A 26,243-nucleotide genomic window follows, 5' to 3' on the forward strand; every position below is an offset into this window, starting at 1 on the left:
TCATGTAATGTATCAATTGTTTCTGCTTTATTTTTTCCAATTGCACTTGATCACTGCCTCAAGGCAGGAGAAAAGGAATATAATCAATTTAATTAACTATACATCATAGTACAAAAATAGTAAAACTGATTTGCACTGCAGCCATTCCCAGCAGCGATACATTTTCTTCTTCCTCCTAGTCATAAGGGGCACAAATTGGGTTTGGTGAAATAGCTCCATTGAGCCTCCTGTCAAAACCAGGCCAACCAACATTGAAAGAAGATACATAGTTGCACACTGCATCTTATAGGGAAAAGAGGGGGAATAATTGCACCAATATGAGAAGTTAACAACTCCAAACCAGCAGAGGACATTGTTGGTCCAGATCATGCAAAGGTGCTCTTGCATATCCAGAGAAAGATAGTCCAGCCTGTTCTAGTCATTTGGTTTCTTTGTCCTAATCGTCATCAATGGACTTGAACAGCCCGAGCGAAGTCTTCCACCATATATTTTTCAGATTCCCAGTTCATCTCCCCTACACCAGCTCCAATTAAGTCTGCAACAGCTAGACTTTCTGCTTCTTCACCCTTATCAGTTTCATCTTCCGAGACCGAGCAGATCCTGTGGAAGCCACAGGCTGTTTTTCTGAGCTGCTCACCGGATTAAGACCAGTTGTAGTAAGTGACATTACCTCATCAGCAGAGCTGAAAATAATACACCAGTTTCAATTATACTAGAGAAACATTATAGCGTGTTGGCTCTCTTAAGAGCAATTCACATACTGTTCTGAAAAGGATTAAGTATAATGTAGAGAAGTTTACAGCACAGAAGGAAGCCACTTTGCCCATGTCCACATTGGCTGAACAATAAGCGCTGCCCCTCCCCAGCCTCATCCTGTTTTCTAGCACTTTGTCTTTAGGCTGGAGGTTATGGAACTTCAGAGACACATCTACATCCCTTTTCAATAAGCTGAGGGTTTCAGCCTCTCCTACCCTTTCAGGCAGCGAGTTCCAGACTTCTACTACACTCTGAAAACATTCTTCCCCATCTCCCCTCTAATCCTTATACCAATCACATTAAATCTATGCCCCTCATCACTTACCTCTCTGCTAAGGGAAATAGGTCCTACCCCATCCTCTCCAACTAGGTTGTCCCTCACAACCTTGTACACTCCAATCATATGTCCCCTTAGCAGCCTCTGTTCCAAGGAGAACAATCCCAGCCTCTCCCGTCCTTCCTCAGTGCTGTAGTTTTCCAGTCCTGGCAACATCCTCAGATCTCTTCTGAACCCTCTCTAGTGTAATTACATTCTCTCTGCAATGAGATGACCAGAACTGCACCCAATATTCTAGCTGTGTCGTAACCTGTGTAAGTAATGTGTAAACTATAAATTCTCTATATGTCTGAAACTGCCTTGTCACCTCCACTCTGAAATTTTACATTTAGAGATATAGAGATTAAATGATATCACCACATGGTGCTGACTTTAAATTTAATCCAATCGCAACCTGTTTCTATCCGAGTTTCCTGCAGTTCTCCTCACTGCTAACCATGTTCCATTATTTTTGTGTTATCTACAAAATTTGATATTGTGTCCCATATCTAAGGCCACACCATCCATATATATTGTATATGGATATAGGCTAGTAGTCACTTGACACCCAGTGAGCATTGTTTAAATTTCTCCTGTCAAAAAATTATCCATTAACCATTACTGCTTTCTGGTCTGCAATCAAATTTTCTATAATAATTTCCACTATCAACAAGTTTCCTCTTATAAACCATATCAAACATCTTTTCAAGACATCCTGAGTCAGATTTCTCTTGGGAAAAACACATCTCTTTATAACTCGCACAAGACTGCGGCAGCAACATACAATGAGAAGCTAGCAAACAATAACTGAAGACAGACTTTGCAACAAACTGTGAACGCAGTGGCCACTGACACTGCTCCCTCTAACCACACAAGTCCAAACAATAAAGAAATAACACAATCATGTAGAACCGCCTCAAAATTACAACTATCACAAAACACAATATATTTACATGTCTCTCACACACAACAGCCATACAGGTAGAATCTATGTACTAAATACAAGACTAGATTGGATTCAAATGATAGGTTACTGAACAACAGAGAAAATCTTCAGCTGCCATGGATCTGAATAAGAACATAAGAAATAGGAGCAGGAGTAGGCCAACTAGCCCTTCGAGCCTGCCCCGCCATTCAATAAGATCATGGCTGATCTGTCATGGCTCAGTTCCATTTTCCCGCCCTCTCCCCATAACCCTTAATCCCCTCTCTTATCAAGAACCCATCAACCCGCTTCTTAAAAATATTTAGCAAGGCAGCCTCCACCACTTCAACGGGCAGAGAATTCCAGAGATTCACCACCCTTTGAGTGAAGAAATTCCTCCTCAACTCCGTTCTAAACCGCCTCCCCTTTATCTTGAGGCTGTGCCCCCTAGTCCTACTGTCTTTTTTGAGCGGGAAGAGTCTCTCCACCTCTATCCTATCCATCCCATTCATCATCTTATACATCTCAATGAGATCTCCCCTCATTCTTCTAAACTCTAACGAGTACAAGCCTAGTTTATTCAGCCTCTCCTCATAGCTCAACCCCCTCAACTCCGGTATCAGCCTAGTAAACCTCCTCTGCACTCCCTCCAAGGCCAAAATATCTTTGCGCAGGTGCAGCGCCCAAAACTGCACACAGTACTCCAGCTGCGGCCTCACCAATGCCCTATACAGCTGCAGCAAGACCTCCCTACTTTTATATTCAATCCCCCTCGCTATGAAGGCCAGCATCCCATTCGCCTTCCTGACCACCTGCTGCACCTGCAAGCTGGGTTTTTGTGACTCATGCACAAGGACCCCAAGGTCCCTCTGCACCGTCACCTGCTGCAGTTTTATGCCACGTAAGTAATAGTCCTTCCTACCATTCTTCCTACCAAAGTGGACCACCTCACACTTGCCAACATTAAATTCCATTTGCCATTTCCTGGCCCATTCGCCCAGCCTATCTAGATCCTTCTGCAGACTCTCCACACCCTCCGCACAATTTGCCTTTCCCCCAATCTTGGTGTCATCAGCAAATTTCAACACCCTACACTCGGTTCCCTCCTCCAGATCATCTATATAAATGGTAAATAGCTGAGGCCCCAGCACTGACCCCTGGGGCACCCCACTAGTCACCAACCGCCAATCCGAATAGCACCCATTGACCCCCACTCTCTGCCTCCTATTTGACAACCAATCCTCTATCCACGCTAACACCCTACCCCCAACTCCATGTCCCCTGACCTTCTGCAATAACCTCTTGTGAGGTACCTTGTCAAACGCCTTCTGAAAATCCAGAAAAACCACATCCACCGGCTCTCCTCTATCCACTGCCCTAGACACATCCTCATAGAACTCCAGTAAATTTGTCAGACACGACTTCCCTTTAATGAAACCGTGTTGCGTCTGCCCTATCAAGCAATTCCCTTCAAGATGCCTTGCAATTTCCTCCTTAATGATGGATTCTAACATTTTTCCTACCACAGACGTTAAACTAACCGGCCTATAATTCCCCGCCTTTTGCCTGGCACCCTTCTTAAACAACGGCGAAACATTATACGTTTTCCAATCTTCCGGCACTTCCCCGGAATCCAGCGACGTCTGGAAAATAACCATCAAGGCATCCACTATCACCTCCGCCATTTCTTTCAGAACCCTCGGATGCATTCCATCTGGTCCTGGGGACTTGTCCACAATCAGCCCCTCCAGTCTGTCGAGCACCACCTCTCTAGTAACAGTAATGTCATTAAGACCCTCCAGTCCTACCACCTTTCCATCGCTAACACCCGGCAAATTATTCACGTCCTCCTTCGTGAAGATAAAGATAATCCATTCATGCTGTGTTACTGTGCTGGAGAATTAAATACTTGCTGTCTAAGAACAATGCATAATTATTTCTCCAACATAAAGAGGTGGTTAGTTCAGGGATTTTTGTATTGCATTCATACCTCTCTTGGATTTGCTCTGTCTCCTCTCCACATCGCTTTTCAAACATGGCAACAAAAAACCCATTTGTCAAAGTGTCTTTGGGTGCAGCTCGGATACACCAGGGACCTTCCAGGAAAGTGGCTAGACCACGATATGGCCATGAAGGCATCAGATTGACTAGTCTACATGGAAGAAACAGGAATACATCAAACAGAGGCAACCTCCGAAATGCTGTGCACTTTCCCACTAGCTATTTCTCACAGAAGATTTTTAGTCCCCAGTTCTCCCTCCTAGAGAGGTATCAACTCGTTAATGTCTGACTTAACTGGCAGCCTTCAAGCATCTCAAATGGTTATTGTGTCTAATCTAAGTGCAGTTGGCAGGTGATTCAAGAGTGTAAGTAAGTGATCACAGCTCAATCTGATACTGTCTTGCCCCCAATACCCATACAATACCATAAAGACAGTAGGACTAGGGGGCACAGCCTCAAGATAAAAGGGGGGCGGTTTAGAACGGAGTTGAGGAGGAACTTCTTCACTCAAAGGGTGGTGAATCTCTGGAATTCTCTGCCCGTTGAAGTGGTGGAGGCTGCCTCGCTAAATATTTTTAAGACGCGGGTTGATGGGTTTTTGATAGGAGAGGGGATTAAGGGTTATGGGGAGAGGGCGGGAAAGTGGAACTGAGCAGCAACAGATCAGCCATGATCTTATTGAATGGCGGGGCAGGCTCGAAGGGCTGGATGGCCTACTCCTGCTCCTATTTCTTATGTTCTTATGTTCTTAAAGAGCAAGCAAGAATGGGAACATTGGCTGATTTTCTCCTTCAGGCTCCAGGAGAGCGAAATCAATTGGAAAACCAGTGGAGGTCAGCTACCTTCCTGGAATCATAACCTATATCTAGCTGCTACTCAAACAAGTCAGCAGTCACATATGATCATCAGAGATAAGAGTAGGGAATCTGGTCCTTTGAGTCTGCTCACCATTCAACAACAAAACATAACGTAAGAAATAGGAGCAGGAGTAGGCCATCTAATCCTTTGAGCCTGCCCCGCCATTCAATAAGATCATGGCTGATGTGAAGTGGATCAGCTCCACTTTCCCGCTTTCTCCCCATAACCCTTAATTCCCCTGTCTATCAGAAACCTATCTACCCTTGACTTAAATATATTTAGCGAGGTAGCCTCCACCACTTCAATGGGCAGAGAATTCCAGAGATTCACCACCCTTTGAGTGAAGAAGTTCCTCCTCAACTCTGATCTAAACTGCCCCCCCACCCCCTTATCTTGAGGCTGTGCCTCTAGTCCTGCTGTCTTTTCTAAGCGGGAAGAATCTGTCTACCTCTACCCTATCCATCCCTTTCATTATCTTATATGTCTCTGTAAGATCCCCCCTCATCCTTCTAAACTCTAACAAGTACAGACCCAGTCTATTTAGTCTCTTTTCATAGGCCAACCTCCTCATCTCTGGTATCAGCCTAGTGAACCTCCTCTGCACTTTCTCAAAGGCCAATATATCACAGTTGCAGCAAGACCTCCCTACTTTTATATTCTATCCCCCTTGCTATAAAAGGCCAACATTCCATTTGCCTTCTTGATCACCTGCTGCACCTGCAGACTGGGTTCTGCCAAAAGCCAAATGCCACAGATACTGGAAATGCTGCAAAACCTCAGCACATATGGCAGCATTTGTGAAGAGCAGAAGGATCAATGGACTCAAAACGTTAACTCTATTTCTCGCTCCACAGCTGCTGCCAAACCTGCTGAGTTTTTCCAGTATTTTCTGTTTTTAATTCCATCGTTCAACAAAATCATAAATTTTCTAACCGAATTCCAACTTCCCGCATGACCCCAGATTCTTTCATTTACCCCTGCCCAAAAATCTATTAACCTCGACCTGGAGTATACGCAATGACTGAGCATCCCCAGCTCTCCGGGTGGAGAATTTCAAAGGTTCACAATCCTTTGAGGGAAGACATTTTTTCCCATCTTAAATACCTGCACCCCCCCCCCGCCCCCTCCTCTTATTCTGAAACTGTGGCCATTTTGCTTCAGCACGTAGTTTGTCAAACCACTTAAGAATTGTATATGTTTCATAGAGGTTACAACACGGAAACAGGCCCTTCGGCTCAACTTGTCCATACCGCCTTTTTCTAAGCCACTAAGCTAGTCCCAATTGCCCACATTTGGTCCATATCCCTCAATAACAATCTTATCCATGTAACTGTCTAAATGCTTTTCAAAAGACAAAATTGTACCCGCCTCTACTACTGCCTCTGGCAGCTTATTCTAGACACTCACCACCCTCAAAAAATTGCTCCCTCTGGACCCTTTTGTATCTCTCCCCTCTCAAACCTATGCTCTCTAGCTTTAGACCATTGGGAAAAGATGTTGACTATCGAGCTGATTTATGCCCTTCGTTATTTTATAAACCTCTATAAGATCACCCCTAAGCCTCCTATGCTCCAGAGAAAAAAGTCCAGTCTATCCAGCATCTCCTTACAATACAAACCATCAAGTTCCAGTTGCATCCTAGTAAATCTTTTCTGCACTCTTTCTAGTTTAATTATTCTTTCAATTTGATCATCTCTCATTCTACTGAGTTGCAGAGAATGTAGGCATGGTGTCCTCAATCTCTCCTCATGGGCCAATCCACTCATTCCAGGAACCAGTATTGTGAACCTTTGTTGCACTCCCTCTAGGGCAAGGAAGCCTAAACTGCACCCAGTATTCCAGATGTGGACTTATTAATGCCCTGTCTAATTACAGTGAGATTTCTTGACTCAAACTCTGAACTCTTTGAGACAAAAGGTCTCTGTAATAAAAGCCAACATAGCATTTTACTTTCTAAATTAATTGGGTCTTAATGTGAAATTTCCCAAAGGATCTTGGCAAAAGACTTGAATTTACACCCTGATGTGAACAGACCAAGGGAATAGGTGAGACTAAAACTGAAACTGGATTTATTCCAGAGCAAGATCGCAGTTAATGGGAATAGAAACAGAAAATGCTGAAAACACTCAGCAGGTCTGGCAGCAGCTGCAGAGAGAAAATCAGAGTTTACATTACGGGTCCATCTGACTACTCTGCAGAAGTGTTATTTAATGTTTTGAAGGAGGAACAAAATGTTAACTTTGTTTCTCTCTTCACAGACACTGCTAAGTTTCCAGAATTTCCTGCTTTTATTTCAGATTTCCAGCATCCACAGTATTTTACTTTCATATCCATGTGACGGAACCTGGATTCACCATCTCCCGGCTAAATTATGAATGATTTACTCAAATACTTTTCTCATCCCATAGTGATACCCTGTTTATATATTATTACACTTTGGCCGATGGGACCCTGGACCAGATTTCCAAATGGCTGTAGATCAGGACCTTACAGGATGCTATTCTTAATTAATTTAAGGGATGTGCATATCACTGGTTAAGCCCACCATTTATTGCCCACTCCTAATTGCCCTTGAGAAGGTGCTGGTGAGCTGCCTTCTTGAATTGCTATTGCCCGACTCATCAAGGCATCCCAATATCTTGAGCACAGGTTAAAGTTTTCAAAGGGCTGTAAAGATTTTCAAAGGGAACAGGGAACTCACTCATTATTAGTTGATTCACTATTAACAGCCCATTAACCCATAGGAGATTATTAAGAGGCTGGCACAGTTGGGGTTGCAATTTTTAATAGTTTTCTCCCAAAATCTGAACAATCTGGTTCATGTTACTGCCCAGCTGTTGGGTTAATTCTGCAGAGCAGAATGCTTCTTTATTTGTGGAGAACTGAAACATTAAGGGTCAAACTGTACATTTACGTTGTGTTCACGGCTACTTTCCTGTCTCAAGTCATGCTGACCCTCTGAGGAGGTGTCTGCTCAAATCATCATGAACGTAGCAGCAGCCTCCGAGACAGCTGCTGTCACCTTTGCTACTGGCACTGAGCAGGCAGCTCTCACTTCCAGGAGCTTCTGGGCACCACCAACTGCACAGTGAGCTTACCCCGTCTAACTAGGGCAGCTTGGGAAAAAGACTGTCGGAGTGCAAGGTGAAGACCCAGAATTCATGCAAGCATTGTGTTCCTGACCCTGCACTGAAAATCTGGCCTCAAATAATGCGAGTAAATTTATTTAACTTTTGGTTCCACGAAACTAACAAATCAACTGAATTAACATCAATTTCATGCGCTTATCTCAAAGTATTAAATAAAATCTGATGAATGTCACTGGTAAGTTGTAGTCGAGAGCATTTCAATTATCAGGAGGAACACAATTTCATCAGTTTAGGATTAGGCACCAACGGTTTGTGTGGTTAAAGGTCGAGAGTAATATGATCCCGGATTAGCCAACAGAAAGCCACTGCAGTTGGATGAGTGGCCCTCTACTTCCCACAAACCTGGCGAAGCAAGACGCTCAGTCTGGGTTCCTGGGCCAGACTGCTGGCCACTGCTGCCTGCTGGTATGTGTATCTGTTAATGTAAGCCAGGACAAAATCAGAGACTTGGTCAGACTCAATCTCCTGCCTTTCTCATATGAAGAACATTCAGTAGCCTGTTAATGATCTACTTAAGTGAAGGATGAGTTTTTCTACACTGGGAGAGAAATGAGTGTGCAAGATTGGCAAAATAAAACCCACAAATTGCCAATTCTAATCTTTGAGTAGGGCAGGATGAAATAATCTAGAGGAAAAGGTTAAAAGGCCTGAACTCCTGATGTAAAAACAACAAACCCCTACCTGAACCGGTTCCCGTGTTGCTGCAGTATCTCCTCAACAACGTCCTCGTTCTCCTCCCGATGGATTGAACACGTCGAGTAAATGACCCGTTCCACACTCGGAAAGCTCAGCGCGTGGTTGAGGGCCTTGCACTGGAAGCTTGCCAATGCCTGGAGCCGTTCGCTGGATGACGATGCCTCGTCATCTGTGAGCTGGTTCAAGCGGTTTACAATTCCTGGTTTGAAAAGGTAAATTAATTAAAAGCCTCTCCGTACCTACGGACAAAATTAATTCCTGACAACGAAGTTAGAGTCTGAAGGTAGTCCAGAGGAACTCGGGCAGCGCAGCACTCTAGCACCTAACGTTATTTTTGCCTTACTCTCCTTATAGCATTAACTCAGTCCAACCAGCCATCCTTTCTAGTAAAGGGATGGGGTTCTCAAAAGGACAAAGGATTCAACCATTTCTTTGGTCTCTCCTTTCCCCATCCCTGCTCTCTCTCCAAATCCCTCTTTGTAAATCACAACTTACTTAAAGAATAAGAAATGCAAGCTGCCCCAGGCACAGAGGAAGCCTTCAGTTTGATGAAGGTACAAATTTATCCCTCTTCTTCAGCCTCTGAAACTACATAGCTGTGAATTAGAGGAATTTGAAATACCTTGGGATTTAAAACACCAAAAGGTTATTAGAACCCTGGGATTTAAAACACTAACAAAGTACTATTAAAACAGAGTGGATTAACTTAGGATAACAATCACAGAATGCTTTACATATATTGCAGAGATACTGTCTGCATAGAAATACATATAACCACAGTTAGAGGATTTAAACATGTATTTTTGAAAGTGTATTATCGAACAGGCACATATTCATAGATTAGATTCATAGATTCCCTACAGAGCAGAAGGAGCCCATTTGGCCAATCGAGTCTGCACCGACCACAATCCCACCCTGGCCCTATTCCTGTAACCCCTATCACTAGGATCGATTTAGCATAGCCTATCAACCTAACCAGCACACCTTTGGACTGTGGGAGGAAACCGAAGGAAACCCATACATACACAGGGAGAACGTGCAAATTCCACACAGTGACCCGAGGCCAGAATTGAACCCGGGTCCCTGATGCTGTGATGCAGTGCTAACCACTGTACCACCATGCCACCCTGACTAATGGCACAGGGTTCTAAGGTATCATGGAAAGTAGGCCAATAAAGCAAACCACAATCCTTATAACAATACACCCAAAGAAATATAGCTCTTATCGGCATGGATACCAGACAGCTCAGTGAAAGATACATTCATTAAGTAAGGACAAGCTAGTGGTTCCATGCAGTTCAATGAATAGGCAGAGTCTTCAACCAGATAAGTGTGTCTGGAATAAGAAACAGGTGGCAATGAGAAAGTCAGGCAGAAACTGCCTAGAACTTATTGTTCCCATGCTGTCAGAGAATATCTGTAATTGGCCAAGGAATATGACATTTACTAATGATGATTGGCTCATGATGAGCTAGGGGGCAGTAAAATGTCTTTTGGAAAATGTAGAATTACAATGCCATTGTGACGTAACTTCAGATAAGTGCTGAACTGCCCAGCCCTTCTCTCCCAGCATGCATTGGTCAATAAAGAATGTCTTTCACCAGGATACTGTGGTTGCAAGTCTTTGTATTAAAGTTCAGCTCAATACTTAGCCTTTGGAAAAAACCCTATACTGTGATACAAGGTGTACAGGTGACCTATTCCGAGTTCCCCCATACTGGGACAATCTAGGCTCCACGTTGAACCACACAATCCAAGACTAACTGTGAGGAATAATTTCTGAATAGGAAAAGTGTTTCCCAAACTGTAACAGTACACAGTCTTTTTGGATTATCTTTCATTCAGTTTTAGACTGGGTTATCTCTAATCTGACTAAGAGTTAAGGAAGGAGGGATCATTCAAATCTTCCCAACCACAAGGTCCCCCAACCTCCTCCAAATCTAAACCCAGTTGTAACAAACAGGATCCAGAAACTCAATAGCATCCCCACCCCAAAAACTTACCCCCTCACCACCTTAATAAGACAAAATCAATCTGCACCAGCTGGTGGCAATTCTCCTCACCAGAACCACTGCATGATGGGTCCAGTAGAATATACTTGACATCCTGGTACTTGGGGTTGGTGGGATCCACAAGCAAGAAGTCCTGATTGGCCAGTTCATGGCAGGTAACTCCAGCCCTCAACAGCAGAGTGCCCATTGTAGATAAACGTTTCGTGTCAAGGTCAAAGGCAAACAGTTTCCTTAAAAGATGAAAGCAGTTAAGAGGGTTGCATTGGTATTTCACAACAGGTGGACACAATGAAGATATGTATCAGGACACAGATTGTAAACCAGAGTAACATGAGTGTACATGTCTGAACTGTTCAGACAAGTTTTTGTGGTTACACAGTCTGCTTCCTGAATAGAAACAGCCTGTTCTTATCTGCAGCTTCCAATGTTGCAGGAAGTGAATGGTTAGCTGATACTGGATTGATTGGTGGGCTGGGGTGGGGGGAGGAGATGGAAATTCTCCTACCACAAGGATTTTGATTCATTCAGGAGATATTGACCACAATGAGGTGCAAGAGAATGAACTGAGAGGGAATGGACCATTACAACACTGAACAAACCAGATTGATCTCAGGGTGAGCAGATATCGTGAGCAGACACACAACCTGGAAGAGACATATCACAGCCAGGAAGAACGTGGAGGAACCCTGTGCAATTAAAATATCCCTGGAGCAATTAGTGCAAGTATGAATATGTACAACAGAAACCTGCAATATTCATACTCTGGCTTTGATAAATATTAATTTCTTAATGGTATTTTGGGTCGTTAGGACACAGAGTACAAGACTAAAACAATAATGATCAATTTGTAGCAGACTGTGCTTAGGTAGAGCGCAGTTCCAAATGTCCAATTATAAACCACAGCACATGTAGTGTCAATTCAACAGGATCCTGCCCAGAAAGGGAAACTAGAGCCTGCAGGAGAGACACAAGACACCGTGCCTGTTTTCACCTGGGCAGAGAGGGGTGATAAGGGAAAGGAACACGTCCACTGGATGGGGGAAGTGGGTGAGGGATCAGCAATTTAACATTGCCAATGACAGAGGGAAGTCAGGAGAAACGTCTTTACACAGATTGCTGTGTAAAAAAGCAGCATGTGTTAAAAGCAATATTCTTCGAAGCAAATAGATATCTTAAGCCAAGGATAATGTTGGTTTCTAGGGAGAAATGTTTGAACTGCTCAAGCAAAGAGTCAGCAACACAATGAACCAACTAAACTCATCCAGTGCTGTAATAACCACAGTTCTTCATATTTCATGCACATTTCCTGTTTGCTATTTTCACGCTAAATTGCATGGGGACGGTATTAAAAATTATACTAAATCTTGTGGCTGTGATGCTCAACTGTCTCAACTGAATTTCCACCAGAGTTCTGTCTTCCTGCTCCCCTCTCACAGCCTGGATCTGAACCACCCCTCATCCCAGTGATAATCCCACAGGATTTGCCCACGATACAGAAAGGAAGAGATTTAGTTCTTGTCCCAATTGCTGCTACTTTTATTCCCAGAGAGTTAGCCACGGTCGCTCGCACCATCAATACCAGCTATCAGTAATCCTCCATTAATATTCCCGGAGCTTCGTCAATTCTTGCTCAGTTATCCTTTCACACAGGCGCTTAAATTTCACCTAACTACAAGCTCAGTCAAGCAGTCAGTGGATCGAGGGGAAAAAAGAGATTTGATTGCCACTGTCAGCAAGAGTGTTTCAGTTGATAATCAAACAGTATTAAACAGTAATTGTGTACAATGTTTCTATGGGAGACCCACATGTTAAAAAGGTAGCGGGATTGGGGAGGGGTGTTGTATGTACGATATTAATTCCTTCCCCTAAGTTTTACAGGGTCTTTCAATCTTGTTCGTTGATGTACTGCAGCGAGGCCAATGCTTACCCTTTGTTACAGAGGATCGCAGCAAGGTGGCTGCTCTTGTTTCCGGGGGCTGCACATGCGTCAATAACGTGAGAACCTGCCGGAGGGTTTAAGAGATACGCTGGGAGACAACTGGCCTGCAAATAGAAGAAGGGGGAAATTAGGCATTCGTTGGATTTGTGTCAGTTCCGCCCAGGAAACCTGGCTACAGTGAATGATTCAGTCAGAAGGTATGTCCCTTCAGCAATTGCAGAGACTGGAGCTAGTCCACGATGCACATCAGTGAATCTGTCAGCCGTTTACAAGTTGTAACATCAGCAACACAACAGCGGGTGCTGATTAAACCTGCTGCAGGCACATCTCTGTATTCTGTCCCAATTCATAAAACCTCTACAGAATAAATAGCAACAGCAAAGCTGTTACCAGGGCAGCTCACTTGCAGATGGTTAACCAGTCAATGAACCAGGATTTCTGCATCAACAAAATCTGTACCCACCGATGTGCCGGCACCACCTGAGACTCACCAGCAAATTTAGGAGAGCCAATTATAGAACATAGAACACTATGGCCCATCATTTAATCTCAAGGAAACATTCAGATATATTCCTTGGATAAAGGGGAAACTGGTGAACATACTGATTTCTGGAAGGCATTTGATAAGGTGCCACATTAAAGATTACTGAAGAAAACAGAGGTTCCATGTTATGGGGCTAGCATATTGGTTGGCTAACAAGAAATGGAGTAGGCATAAATGGGTCTTTTTCAGGTTAGCAAGATGTCATGAGTGATGTACTACATGGATCAGTGCTGGGATTTCAACTACTTAAAATTTATATCAATGACTTAAACGAAGGGATGGATAGGACAGTGACCAAATTTACTGATGACACAAAGATACGTCAGAATGTAGACTGCAAAGAGGACATAAGGCAGCTACAAAAGGATATAGATAGGTTAAGTTAAGTGAATGAGCAAAGACTTGGTAAATGGAGGATAATGTGGGAAAATGTGAAATTATCCATTTTGGCAGGAGGTATAAAAATAAACAATATCTCAATTGTGAGACTGGAGAACTGAGATGCAGAGGGATCTGAATGTCTTAATGCATTATTTACAAAAGGCTAATATGCAGGTACAGCAAGTAATTAGGAAAACTAACAGAATATTTTCATTTATTGTGAAGGGAATTGAAGACAAAAGTAGAGGGGATGGGGTTATGCTTCAATTGTACAGGACACTAGTGAAACCACATTAGCAGTACTGTGTATAATATCAATCATCTTATTTAAGGAAAGATGTCAATGTGTTGGAAGCAGTTCAGACAAGGTTTCCCAGAATAATACCAGGAATGGGTGATTGTCTTATGAGGAAAGGTTGGACAGGTTAGGCTTGTATCCACTGGAACTCAGAAGAATAAGAGGAAACTTGATTGAAACATACAAGATCCTGACAGGTCTTGACAGGATGGATGTGAAGAGGATGTTTCCTCTTGTGGGAGAATCTAGTGCTAGGGATCACTGATTAAAAATAAGGGATCATTCATGTAAAATTGAGATGAGGCAAAATTTCTTCTCAAGAGGGTCATAAATCTTTGGAACTCATTCTGAGAAAGCAGTGGAAGCAGAGACTTTAAATCATTTTAAAGCAGAGGCGGGTAGATTCTTGATGAGATAGTGGGGGACAGCTTGTCAGGAATAGTAGGCATGATGTAGATTTGAGGTTACGGTGAGATCATCTGTGATTTTATTAAATGGTGAAGCAGACTCAATGGGCTGAATGGCCCACACCTGCTCTTTGAATATACAATCAGCAAAGCTGACGAATACTCATATTCTCCCTCCTCACTATTCAGAAGGTGAAAGCTCTTCATTACATACATCACAGAATCATAAAATCTCTACAGTGCAGAAGGAGGCCATTCAGTCCATTGAGCCTACACTGACAACAATCCCATCCAGGATCTATCCCCATAACACTGCTAATCCCCCGACACTAAGGGCCAATCCATCTAACCCGCACATACTGGAGTCTGGGAGGAAACCCACGCAGACAGGGGAGAATGTGCAAACTCCAGACAGACAGTCACCCAAGGCCAGAATTGAACCTGGGTCCCTGGTGCTGAGGCAGCAGTGCTAACCAAAGTGTCGCCCAATAACATCAGCTCCTACAAAACTTTTGCAAACACCAGTTGTCCAGGATTCACTGTGTGAAGCACTGGTCAAGCGTGACCATCATTACCTTATCCTGCAGAATGATATGCCCGGCTGTGTATAAGAAATGTTCGTGAAGATCGATCTTCGGATGAAAAACCAGCAATTCTGGGATGTGTAGGTCACAAGTGAACTGTTTCTGACCAAGATGCCTCAGCTCAGCTACACTGTGTGAAAGAGAGTTTAGGTAGGGAACACTGGACATAAATCTGAACAAATACCTGTTAGTTTTATAAATAATTGCCAACATAATCAAACTGATGATTTGGAACAAACATGTGAAATGAGTCCAGTTAATGGATACACAAGGGAACTATCCTGCATGACTAATCTCAGAGTCTTAAGCAAGTGATATCTCAAGTAGACAATGGAAAGTCCCATTATGTAATGTACTCACTTCCAGAAAGTCTTTCATAAAATTCCACATGAAAGGCTGTAAAATACAGTTAAGCGGTGAATGAAAGCCTAGGTAAAAATTGGGAAATGAATTTAGAAAAAAACTAGCTACAAGAAAGTAGTGGTACAAGATGGAGGGGGTCTGTATCGGGTAAAATGGCCTAGGATTGGTGTCAGATTCAGAACCAATAGGTTGGTCATCCACTCATTATACTAAACTGGTGGGTAGTCATGTCTGAAGGAGCAGGCAAGACACAAGAAAGGCTTTAACAAAATTAACAGGAATAGCTAAAACAAACATCATTCCACGTAGATAGGTACACAGTAGTAGTCATTGGAGGAAACCAGAGATGCACTTATGAATGAGGGGTGCCACTCCATCAAAAGAAGGATAAGAGAGAGATTGGAGTGATAGCAAATTTGAACATAAGAACATAAGAAATAGGAGCAGGAGTAGGCCATCTAGCCCTTCGAGCCTGCCCCGCCATTCAATAAGATCATGGCTGATCTGTCGCTGCTCAGTTCCACTTTCCCGCTTTCTCCCCATAACCCTTAATCCCCTCTCTTATCAAAAACCCATTAACCCGCGTCTTAAAAATATTTAGCGAGGCAGCCTCCACCACTTCCAACGGGCAGAGAATTCCAGAGATTCACCACCCTTTGAGTGAAGAAGTTCCTCCTCGACTCCGTTCTAAACCGCCCCCCTTTTAACTTGAGGCTGTGCCCCCTAGTCCTACTGTCTTTTTTGAGCGGGAAGAGTCTCTCCACCTCTATCCTATCCATCCCATTCATCATCTTATACGTCTCAATGAGATCTCCCCTCATTCTTCTAAACTCTAACGAGTACAAGCCTAGTTTATTCAGCCTCTCCTCATAGCTCAACCCCCTCAACTCCGGTATCAGCCTAGTAAACCTCCTCTGCACTCCCTCCAAGGCCAAAATATCTTTGTGCAGGTGCGGCGCCCAAAACTGCACACAGTACTCCAGCTGCGGCCTCACCAATGCCCTATACAGCTGCAGCAAGACCTCCCTACTTTTATATTCAATCCCCCTCGCTATGAAGGCCAGCATCCCATTCGCCTTCCTGACCACCTGCTGCACCTGCAAGCTGGGTTTTTGCGACTCATGCACAAGGACCCCGAGGTCCCTCTGCACCGTCGCCTGCTGCAGTTTTTCGCCACGTAAGTAATAGTCCTTCCTACCATTCTTCCTACCAAAGTGGACCACCTCACACTTGCCAACATTAAATTCCATTTGCCATTTCCTGGCCCATTCGCCCAGCCTATCTAGAGCCTTCTGCAGACTCTCCACACCCTCCGCACAATTTGCCGTTCCCCCAATCTTGGTGTCATCAGCAAATTTCGACACCCTACAGTCGGTTCCCTCCTCCAGATCATCTATATAAATGGTAAAAAGCTGAGGCCCCAGCACCGACCCCTGGGGCACTCCACTAGTCACCATCCACCAATCCGAATAGCACCCGTTGACCCCCACTCTCTGCCTCCTATTTGACAACCAATCCTCTATCCACGCTAACACCCTACCCCCAGCTCCATGTCCCTTGACCTTCTGCAATAACCTCTTGTGAGTTACTTTGTCAAACGCCTTCTGAAAATCTAGAAAGACCACATCCACCGGCTCTCCTCTATCCACCACCCTAGACACATCCTCATAGAACTCCAGTAAATTTGTCAGACACGACTTCCCTTTAATGAAACCGTGCTGCGTCTGCTCTATCAAGCAATTCCCTTCAAGATGCCTCGCAATTTCCTCCTTAATGACAGATTCTAACATTTTACCTACCACAGACGTTAAACTAACCGGCCTATAATTCCCCGCCTTTTTGCCTGGCACCCTTCTTAAACAACGGCGTAACATTAGCCGTTTTCCAATCATCCGGCACTTCCCCGGAATCCAGCGACGTCTGGAAAATAACCACCAAGGCATCCACTATCACCTCCGCCATTTCTTTCAGAACCCTCGGATGCATTCCATCCGGTCCTGGGGACTTGTCCACAATCAGCCCCTCCTTGATAAGCTAGTGCAGTAAATTAGCAGACAGACAGAATACTGATCTATACTGGCAGATTGGTAATGTGTGAAACTCTAACACTGTTGCTATGGCCTGGCCATTCTAGCCCCTCTGAATAACAGTCCAAGGGCCCTGGTAACTTGTCCCATTCTCCATAACACTAAACTTATTTCATGCTTGGCACTAGAGTAACAGATGTAACATACCTGGTGGCCTGTCCCTGGTAATTGTAACCCTCTCGTTTGAAGTAGTCAATCACGTCCTCCACGGTGTTTTTCAGCAGATTCACTCGGACATAGCGGGGCAGCTGGAAATCTGGGACAAATGAAACAATTTGGGCAGATTACTGAAATGCAGCAGCCAAGACAACATGAGGCAGAGTGTAGGAGGGAGGGGAAGGGGTGCAAGAGTTTGGCTCAGGCAAGAACTCACTGCGCAGCCTGAGTCGGAGCCCTGAGTGAGACTACAACACCAGGATTTCCATGGTAATCCACACGTCTGGCATCCTGAAGTTGTGGTCAGTTTCAGCAGGGTAATTACCACAAACACTGCTCACCACGGTGATCAACCTTCCCGTATTTTAGGAGGCTGTCTTTTATTTTGACTCGTCGCCCCACGTCCCTGAAGGGAAATTCTTTGGCCCTTACTTCAAGGAATCTTCGCTCGTCTTTGCCTGTTTATTCTTGTGAGCACGCACACTCTGGCCATTACAGTCACCTGTAGCTCCCCATGGAACCAGGCCCCCGCTCCACTCCCAGCACCCCCCCAACCCCCTCCCCATTCCCAGCCCCAGCCCCAGCCCCCACAACTCCTCCCCCCAACCCCCCGCCCACCCAGCCCCCTCTCCACCCTCGCACACCCCCAACTGCCCTCCCCCCACCCCACACCACCTTCTCCTAATTCCAAATGTTCTTTATTTTGTTTCATCAGGGTTCATCGTCTTGCCATCACCACCCGTCCAAGATCAAGCCCAATCTTTGAATTCACTCTCTACAAATGTGCAATGACCCTGCTTCCACTAGTCTCTGAGGGGGAGGGTTCCAAAGATTCATGACCCTCAATAAAAAATTCTTCTCATCTCCGTTTAATGGGAGACCCCTTAAACTGTCTCCCTTAGTTTTAACCTCTCCCATGAGGGGGACCATCCTTCCAGCATCCGCCCTGTCAAGTCCTTTCAGCATCTTATATGTTTCAATAAAATCTAAACTCTTGAATAGAGCACTCACATTCACTATTTTCCAATCTAATGGGACGTTTTCAGAATCTGCAATTCTAGAAAATTAAAACCAATTCATTTACTATCTCAGCAGCCATTTCTTTTAAGACTTTACAATTAAGTTACTCAGGACCTGAGGACTCGTCAGCTTTCCAATAAGTTTCTCAGTGCCCCTTCCCAGTTGACTGTGACTGTTTTAAGTTCCCCACTCCCTTTCCCTCCTGATTGACAATTATTTCTGGGATGTTATTTGTATCTTCCACAGTGAAGACCGATGCAAAATACTTCAATGCAAGGAGTATAACAGGTAAGGCAGATGAACTTAGAGCTTGGATTAGTACTTGGAACTAAGTTGTTGTTGCTATTACAGGGACTTGGTTGAAAGAGGACAGCCAAACATTCCAGGATTTAGATGCTCCAGGCAGGATAGAGGGGGATGTAAAAGGGGTGGGGGAATTGCATTATTAGTTAAGGAGAATATCACAGCTGTACCGAGGGAGGACACCTCGGAGGGTTCAGGCAGCAAGGCAACATAGGTAGAGCTCAGGAACAGGAAGGATGTAGTCACAATGTTGGGGGTTTATTACAGGCCTCCCAATAGCTAGCGGGAGCTAGAGGAGCAGATATGCAGACAGATTTTGGAAAGATGCAAAAACAACAGGATCGTTGTGGTGGGTGATTTTAACTTCCCCTGTATTGACTGGGACTCACTTATTGCTAGGGGCATGGATGGGCAGAATTTGTAAGGAATGTCCAGAAGGCTTTCTTGAAACAGTATATAAATAGTCAACTTGGGAAGGAGCCATATTCAAAAAGGGAATTAGGTAAATACTTAAAAAGAGAAAATAAGTGCCAAGTATTGGGGAATGAGCCCAGCCAGGTGATCAAAGTTTCAGCAGGAGAATATATTGGGAACAGTGATCATAATTCCGTATGTTTTAAGGTGCTTGTGGATAAGGACAAGGGTGAAAGTGTTAAACTATGGGAAGACGAATTACAACAAAATTAGGCAGTATCTCGAGAGTGTATATTGGGGAAGGCTGTTTGAGGGTAAATCAACATTTGACATGTGGGAGTCTTTCAAATGTCAGTTGATTGGGACTCAGGACCGGAATATACCTATGAGGATGAAGGGTAAGTGTGGCAAGTATAGGAACCTTGGATAATGAGGGATATTATGAGCCTTGTCAAAAAGAAAAAGGAAGCATTCGTAAGTTCTAAAAGGTTTAGGACAGATGAAGCCCCTTGAAGAATATAAAGAACGTAGGAAGCAACTTAAGGAAGGAGTTAGGAGGACTAAAAGGAGTCATGAGAAGTCCTTGGCAAACAGGATTAAAGAAAAGCTTAAGGCGTTTTATAGGTGTGTAAAGAGCAAGAGGGTAGCCAGGGAAAGGGTTGGTCCACTCGAGGATAGTGAAGGGAACCTATGCATAGAACTAGAGGAAATGGGTGAGCTCCTAAATGAATACTTTGCCTCAGTATTCACCAAAGAGAGGGACTTGGTGGATGAGGAGCCTAGGGTGGGATGTGTAGATATTCTAGGTCATGTCAATATCAAAAAGATACTGGTAGTGGGCATCATAAAGAGCTTTAAAGTAGATAAGTCCCCAAGGCCTGATGGGATCTACCCCAGAGTGCTGAGAGAGCCAAGGGTGGAAATTGCTAGAACCTTGACAGAAATCTTTGTATCCTTATTGGCTACAGGTGAAATTCCAGATGACTGGAGGATGGCCAATGTTGTTCCATTATTTAATAAGGGCAGCAGGGATAATTTAAGAAATTATAAGCTGGTGAGCCTTACGTCAGTGGTAGGGAAATTATTGGAAAAGATTCTTAGGACAAGATTTACTCATATTTGAAAACAAACGGGCTTGTTAGTGACAGACAGAATGATTTTGTGAAGGGGAGGTCGTGCCTCCCTAACTTGAGTTTTTTGAGGAAGTGACGAAGATGATAGATGAGGGAAAGGCAGCAGATGTCGTATACATGGACTTCAGTAAAGCCTTTGACAAGGTACCCCATAGTAGATCGGTCCAAAAAATGAAATCACAACGGGAGAGAAGTCAAAAGGGGAGAGCTGGCAAGATGGATATAGAACTGGCTTGGCCACAGAAGTGGAGATGCTGGCATTGGACTGGGGTAAACACAGTAAGAAGTCTCACAACACCAGGTTAAAGTCCAATAGGTTTAAATGGTAGCAAATGCCACTAGCTTTCGGGGCTTAGTGGCATTTGCTACCAAATATATCCGTTGGACTTTAACCTGGTGTTGTGAGACTTATTACTGTGTTGGCCATAAAAGACAGAGGGTAGCAGTAGAGGAGTGCTTTTCTTAATGGAAGGCTGTGACAAGCAGTGTTCTACAGAGATCAGTTCTGGGACCTTTATTGTTCGTAATATATGTAAATGATTTGGAGGAAAATGTAGCTGGTTTGATTAGTAAGTTTGCAGACAACACAAAAATTGGTGGAGTTGCAGATAGTGAAGGAGATTGTCAGAGGATACAGTAAGATATTGACTGGTTGGAGACTTGGGCCGAGAAATCGTAGATGGAATTTAATCCGGATAAGTGAGAGATAATGCATTTTGGAAGGTCCAATGTAGGTGCGACTTATACAGTAAATGGTAGAACCCTTAGTAGTATTGACGGGCAGAGAGATCTGGGCATCCATGTCCACCAATCACTGAAAGTGGCAACGCAGGTGGATAAGATAGTTAAGAAAGCATATGGCATGCTTGCCTTCATTGGTCAGGGCACTGAGTATAAAAATTGGCAGGTCATGCTGTACAGAATCTTAGTTAGGCCTCATTTAGAATAATGTGTACATTTCTGGTCGCCACACTACCAGAAGGGTATGGATGCTTTGGAGAGGCTACAGAAGAGGTTTACCAGGATGTTGCCTAGTCTGGAGGGTAGTAGCTTTGAGAGGTTGAATAAACTTGTTTTCTTCTCATTGGAATAACGGAGGTTGAAGGGTTACCTGATAAAGATTTACAAGATTATGAGTGACATGAACAGAGTGGATAGTCAGATGCTCTTTCCTCGGGTAGAAAAGTCACGTACTAGGGGACATAGGTTGAAGGTGCGTGGGAAAAAGTTTAGAGGAGATGTGCAAGGCAAGCTTTTTTTGCACAGATTGGTAAATTCTGGAATGCACTGGCTGGGGAGGTGGTGGCAGCAGGTATGACAATGGCACTTAAGGGGCAACTAGACTAATACATGGATAAGATGGGAGTGGAAGGATATGGACTCTTAGTTTAGGCAGGGATCATGATCAGCGCAGGCTTGGAGGGCCAAAGGGCCTATTCCTATGCTGTATTCTTCTTTGTATCTTTTGGGTATTCCAAAATATCTCCTTAAGTGTCTGCCTGCATCTTTACTCATAACCGGCTCTATAACCTAATTTACCAGTTTGTTTTAGCCAGCTGTGTCTTCTTGTCCTCACAATTGCCTTTATTTAAATTTTAAACACTAGTTTTAAATCCACTCCTCTCTCCCACAAACTGTGAAATTCAATATGATCACTGCTCCCTAGGGGCACCTTCACTCTGAGGTGATTAACGAATCCTGTCTCATTGCACATTTCCAGATCTAGTATGGCCTGCTTTCAGTTGGTGCTACAGCATACTATTCTAAGAACCTGTTTTGTTAATGAAACTAATGCTTTTGATATATTGCTAGGCCTAGCAACACTGAAAACAGATGGTTACCTAAGACAAGTTGGTAACAATGGGGAATAGAATGTAAGGGGTTTGAATAAGATACAAGAGGTTCAAAGGGGAAGACAAGATGCTACTTTGCATTTACATTCTAAAAAGGTAGACTCTCAAAATGAACGTAATCAAGTTTGACTTCCAAAGCGATTTGTCCAGATAAGGGAAGTTAAAAATGCAAAAGCTGTATATCTGAAGCATTCAATCTATGTAAGAAAGGCTGTCTGAGACCTCAGCCAACAGCAGGAATAATCGTTTTAACTTCCAGCAAGCTGTGTCTGTGCAGAAAGTCGGTGAAGCCAACTGTTTTGTTCCACCACAGAAACAACCTCAAAGAGAAACAGCTGACTGGTTTGGTAACTATTGCTGGATTTTGTTTACAGTGTCTAAAAATCAAGAGGATGTTGCGAAATTTTGGGGAAAATTCACACTCAAAGTAGTGAAATATAGGTGTTTGGAACTAAAGTTAGTAATACTGTATAGCCATCGTTTTAGTTAAGTGCATTTCTAGTTTACTCCCTGTTGAATAAGCATTTATTTTATTTAAAATCAAAACATCTAGGACATCATTCTCTGGTTTTAAAATCTTTCCTCATATATCAAAATACACGAGGGCAGTTGTTTCAAGTTTCTCTTTTGGGATTTGGAATGAGTGGATATTTACCATCAGAAACATAAGTAACAAATCATACATATTTATTTCTATTTGTGCTCTCAATTCATCTGATGTTTGGAATTCCACATACATTCTGCTACAGAGCCTTTAGTTCGGTCTTTCCACTATTTTTGTAAGTGCTAGCCTTATATGATGGTGAACTCTTTGGTTTGTGCATTGTCCTTTCCCGGCACGCATTCACAATCATTTCTCTTATTCCTACCTTATTCTCTTTCCTTACCATCTATATTTCATTTATTACATCTTCCCAAACTTGATCTCTGGCTCTACATTTACTGTTTCTAGGCTCTTGTTCGAGAAAATGGTTGCCCAGTTTCAAGCAAAATTGCAAAAATTGTACTTTGCAAATAATTAAGTGGCTGAGAAGTGTTACAGGGTGTTCTGAGGATATAAGGTGGGAGTGCTTTCTTTTCTTTTTCCCTTGATATGCTAGAAGGATCCATACCTGCTGTGCTGGAAGCTTTGGTTTCAAGAAGATCCTCATTGCAGCTGACTTTTTTTTTCACCTTCAGTCTGGCGAGTGCAGAATTTAACTGGGAACGATGTTTCATGATCACTGCTTTCCAACTCCCACCACACTTCAAGCCCTTCCCAAACAGGAGGTCATACACCAGTACCTGGGTTTAAAAAGTCAAAGCATCTTTTTTAACAAAATTCTAGATCAACCAGAATCATAGATTTCCTACAGTGCAGAAGAGGCCATTCGACCCATCAACTCGCTGACACAGCATTTTACCCAGGCCTTCTCCCTCATTACCCTGCTAACCTACACATCTGTGGACTATGGGAGGAAATCAGAGCACCCAGAGGAAACCCACGCAGACATGGGGAGAATGTGCAAACACCACACAGTCATCCAAAGCTGGTACTGAACCCGGGTCCCTGGCGCTGCAAGGCAGCAGTGCTGACCACTGTGCCACCCAGACTTGTATAACTTTCACACAAACAGAAACTCTATTAACATGCTTGAGCTCCAAATAGCACATTTTTCCTCCTCCATCTTTTACAATTAAGGCTCATTTCTGACTATTCCCTCAAAACAGTGGAACTACTTGTGGTTATCTCCCTGGCTTCCCTCTGGTCAATTATTATAATTCAGCCTCTCATTCCCTAGTCAATGCCCAGCTTGTGTTAACAATGCAACCCGGGCTTCCAATAGCACACCAAGACTTTTATGAATCAGAGCCTTCGGCCTTCGTTGAATCTCAGTTGGATGCCAACAAGAACGTGTGAACTGCCCATCACATTCTCCAGTCCCCTCAGATAGTCGAAGACTCACACCACCTGCCCATTCATTTACTTAAATGCTGCATAAAACAGGAAGATTATCAAGAAACCACACAATACAATCTAACTAACAAAAAGTGCAAATTGTGTTGACTACCTTAAAATAAATTACTACTCTTTGGAGACTGTACTGGCCCCTGCTTATAAAATAGTACAGCAAATTAGGTCCCACGTGCATTAAAAATAACCAGTCCCTTGTGTGGTTTCCTGGGAAGGAGCGAGTCCATTTCAACAATAAGAACATAAGAAATAGGAGCAGGAGTAGGCCATCTAGCCCTTCGAGCCTGCCCCGCCATTCAATAAGATCATGGCTGATCTGAAGTGGATCAGTTCCACTTTCCCACTTTCCCCCCATAACCCTTAATTCCATTGTCTATCAAAAACCTATCTACCCTTGACTTCAATATATTCAGTGAGGTAGCCTCCACCACTTCAACGGGCAGAGGATTCCACAGATTCACCACCCTTTGAGTGAAGAAGTTCCTCAACTCCGTTCTAAACTATCCCCCCCCACCCCCCGCCCCCCAGTCTTATCTTGAGGCTGTGCCCTCTAATCCTGCTATCCTTTCTAAGCGGGAAGAATCTCTCTACCTCTACCCTATCCATCTCTTTCATTATCTTATACATCTCTATAAGATCCCCCCTCATCCTTCTAAACTCCAACGAGCACAGACCCAGTCTATTTAGTCTCTCTTCACAGTCCAACCCCCTCATCTCCGGTATCAGCCTAGTCAACCTCCTCTGCACTCCCTCCAGGGCCAAAATATCCTTGCGCAAGTGCGGCGACAAAAACTGCACACAGTACTCCAGCTGCGGCCTCACCAGTACCCTGTACAGTTGCAGCAAGACCTCCCTACTTTTATATTCTAAGCCCCTCGCTATAAAAGGCCAACATTCCATTCGCCTTCTTGATCACCTACTGCACCTGCAGACTGGGTTTTTGCAACTCATGCACAAGGACCCCCAGGTCCCTCTGCACCGTAGCATGTTGCAGCTTTTCACCTTTTAAATAATAATCCCTCCTACTATTATTTCTGCTAAAGTGGATAACCTCACACTTGCTAACATTATACTCCATCTGCCAGGTCCTTGCCCACCCGCTCAGCCTATCCAGATCCCTCTGCAGACTTTCCACACCTCCCACGCAATTTGCCTTTCCATTCATCTTCATGTCATCAGCAAATTTCGTCACCCTACACTCAGCCCCCTCCTCCAGATCATCTATATAAATGGTAAATAGTTGGGACCCCAGCACCGATCCCTGCGGCACTCCACTAGTCACCAACCGCCAATCAGAATAGCACCCATTGATACCAACACTCTGCCTATTAGACAACCAATCCTCTATCCACGCTAACACCTTACCCCCAACTCCGTGCACCCTAACCTTCTGCAGCAACCTTTTATGAGGCACCTTATCAAATGCCTTTTGAAAATCTAAAAACACCACATCCACCGGTTCCCCTCTGTCTACCGCACTAGTCACATCCTCATAGAAATCCAATAAATTCGTCAAACACGACTTCCCCTTAACAAATCCGTGCTGTGTCTGCTCTATCAAACCATTCTTTTCTAGGTGCCTCGCTATTTCTTCTTTGATGACTGATTCTAGCATTTTTCCAGACGTTTCTACAGACGTTAAAATAACCGGCCTATAATTCCCCGCCTTTTGTCTGCTACCTTTTTTAAACAGCGGCGTAACATTAGCCATTTTCCAATCTTCCTGAACTTCCCCAGAATCCAGCAAATTTTGGTAAATAATTACTAAGGCATCCACTATCACCTCTGCCATTTCTTTTGGTCCTTGCAGGTTTCTTCCAGCAAGGATTTGAGAATTCTCCAAAGGCAACCAGTCATCTTTATTTTGTTACTTCACATGGGAAAAGACCCAGGCAAGAAATGGTTAAAAGGGTAAGGTGAAAATGACCGTCAAAGCACCTGTCCACTTTGCCACATGAAGCCATACCTTGGCGACATTGATCTGAAGTTTCTTTTCCTTCTTTAACAAGTCTGTTGTGCTGATAATTTTCTCCAACACAGGTGCATATTTCAGTGTTTCACACACCAATGCAAACAGCTGCCTAATATTCTGAA

At 43.8% G+C, this 26,243-nt stretch overlaps 2 protein-coding genes across 2 annotated transcripts in view; both read right to left on the reverse strand.

Annotated features, from left to right (window-relative positions):
- On the reverse strand, window positions 1-26,223 carry nsun5 (NOP2/Sun RNA methyltransferase 5). Its single transcript, XM_080210732.1, has 9 exons — window positions 26,116-26,223; window positions 23,308-23,479; window positions 17,464-17,572; window positions 14,858-14,996; window positions 12,641-12,756; window positions 10,765-10,943; window positions 8,687-8,900; window positions 3,988-4,149; window positions 1-683 (listed from the first exon to the last, which is right to left on the reverse strand). Exons 2-9 carry the CDS (start codon window positions 23,411-23,413, stop codon window positions 545-547), a joined length of 1,164 nt encoding a protein of 387 aa, XP_080066858.1. The 5' UTR covers window positions 23,414-23,479; window positions 26,116-26,223; the 3' UTR covers window positions 1-544.
- LOC145357601 (complement C2-like) overlaps window positions 26,053-26,243 on the reverse strand; it is a 69,696-nt gene continuing 69,505 nt past the window's right edge. The window contains exon 19 of the mRNA XM_080211081.1: window positions 26,053-26,238. Coding sequence (XP_080067207.1) covers window positions 26,053-26,238 — 186 coding nt within the window. The remainder of the gene's footprint in view (window positions 26,239-26,243) is intronic.

The sequence above is a fragment of the Carcharhinus amblyrhynchos genome, chromosome 23 (genome assembly GCF_965287045.1).
Source record: "Carcharhinus amblyrhynchos chromosome 23, sCarAmb.v2.hapA, whole genome shotgun sequence".
In the NCBI taxonomy this organism is placed as follows: Eukaryota; Metazoa; Chordata; class Chondrichthyes; order Carcharhiniformes; family Carcharhinidae; genus Carcharhinus; species Carcharhinus amblyrhynchos.

What these genes read in the sequence shown, in the direction of transcription:
- nsun5 (XM_080210732.1), bottom strand. Translation starts at nt 23,413, where the DNA reads ATGAAACATCGTTCCCAGTTAAATTCTGCACTCGCCAGACTGAAGGTG. An exon ending in GCGATCCTCTGTAACAAAGG is followed by an intron (nt 10,944 to 12,640) that starts GTAAGCATTGGC and finishes TCATCTTTTAAG; the next exon opens with GAAACTGTTTGCCTTTGACC. An exon ending in CAACACGGGAACCGGTTCAG is followed by an intron (nt 4,150 to 8,686) that starts GTAGGGGTTTGT and finishes TCTTCCATGTAG; the next exon opens with ACTAGTCAATCTGATGCCTT.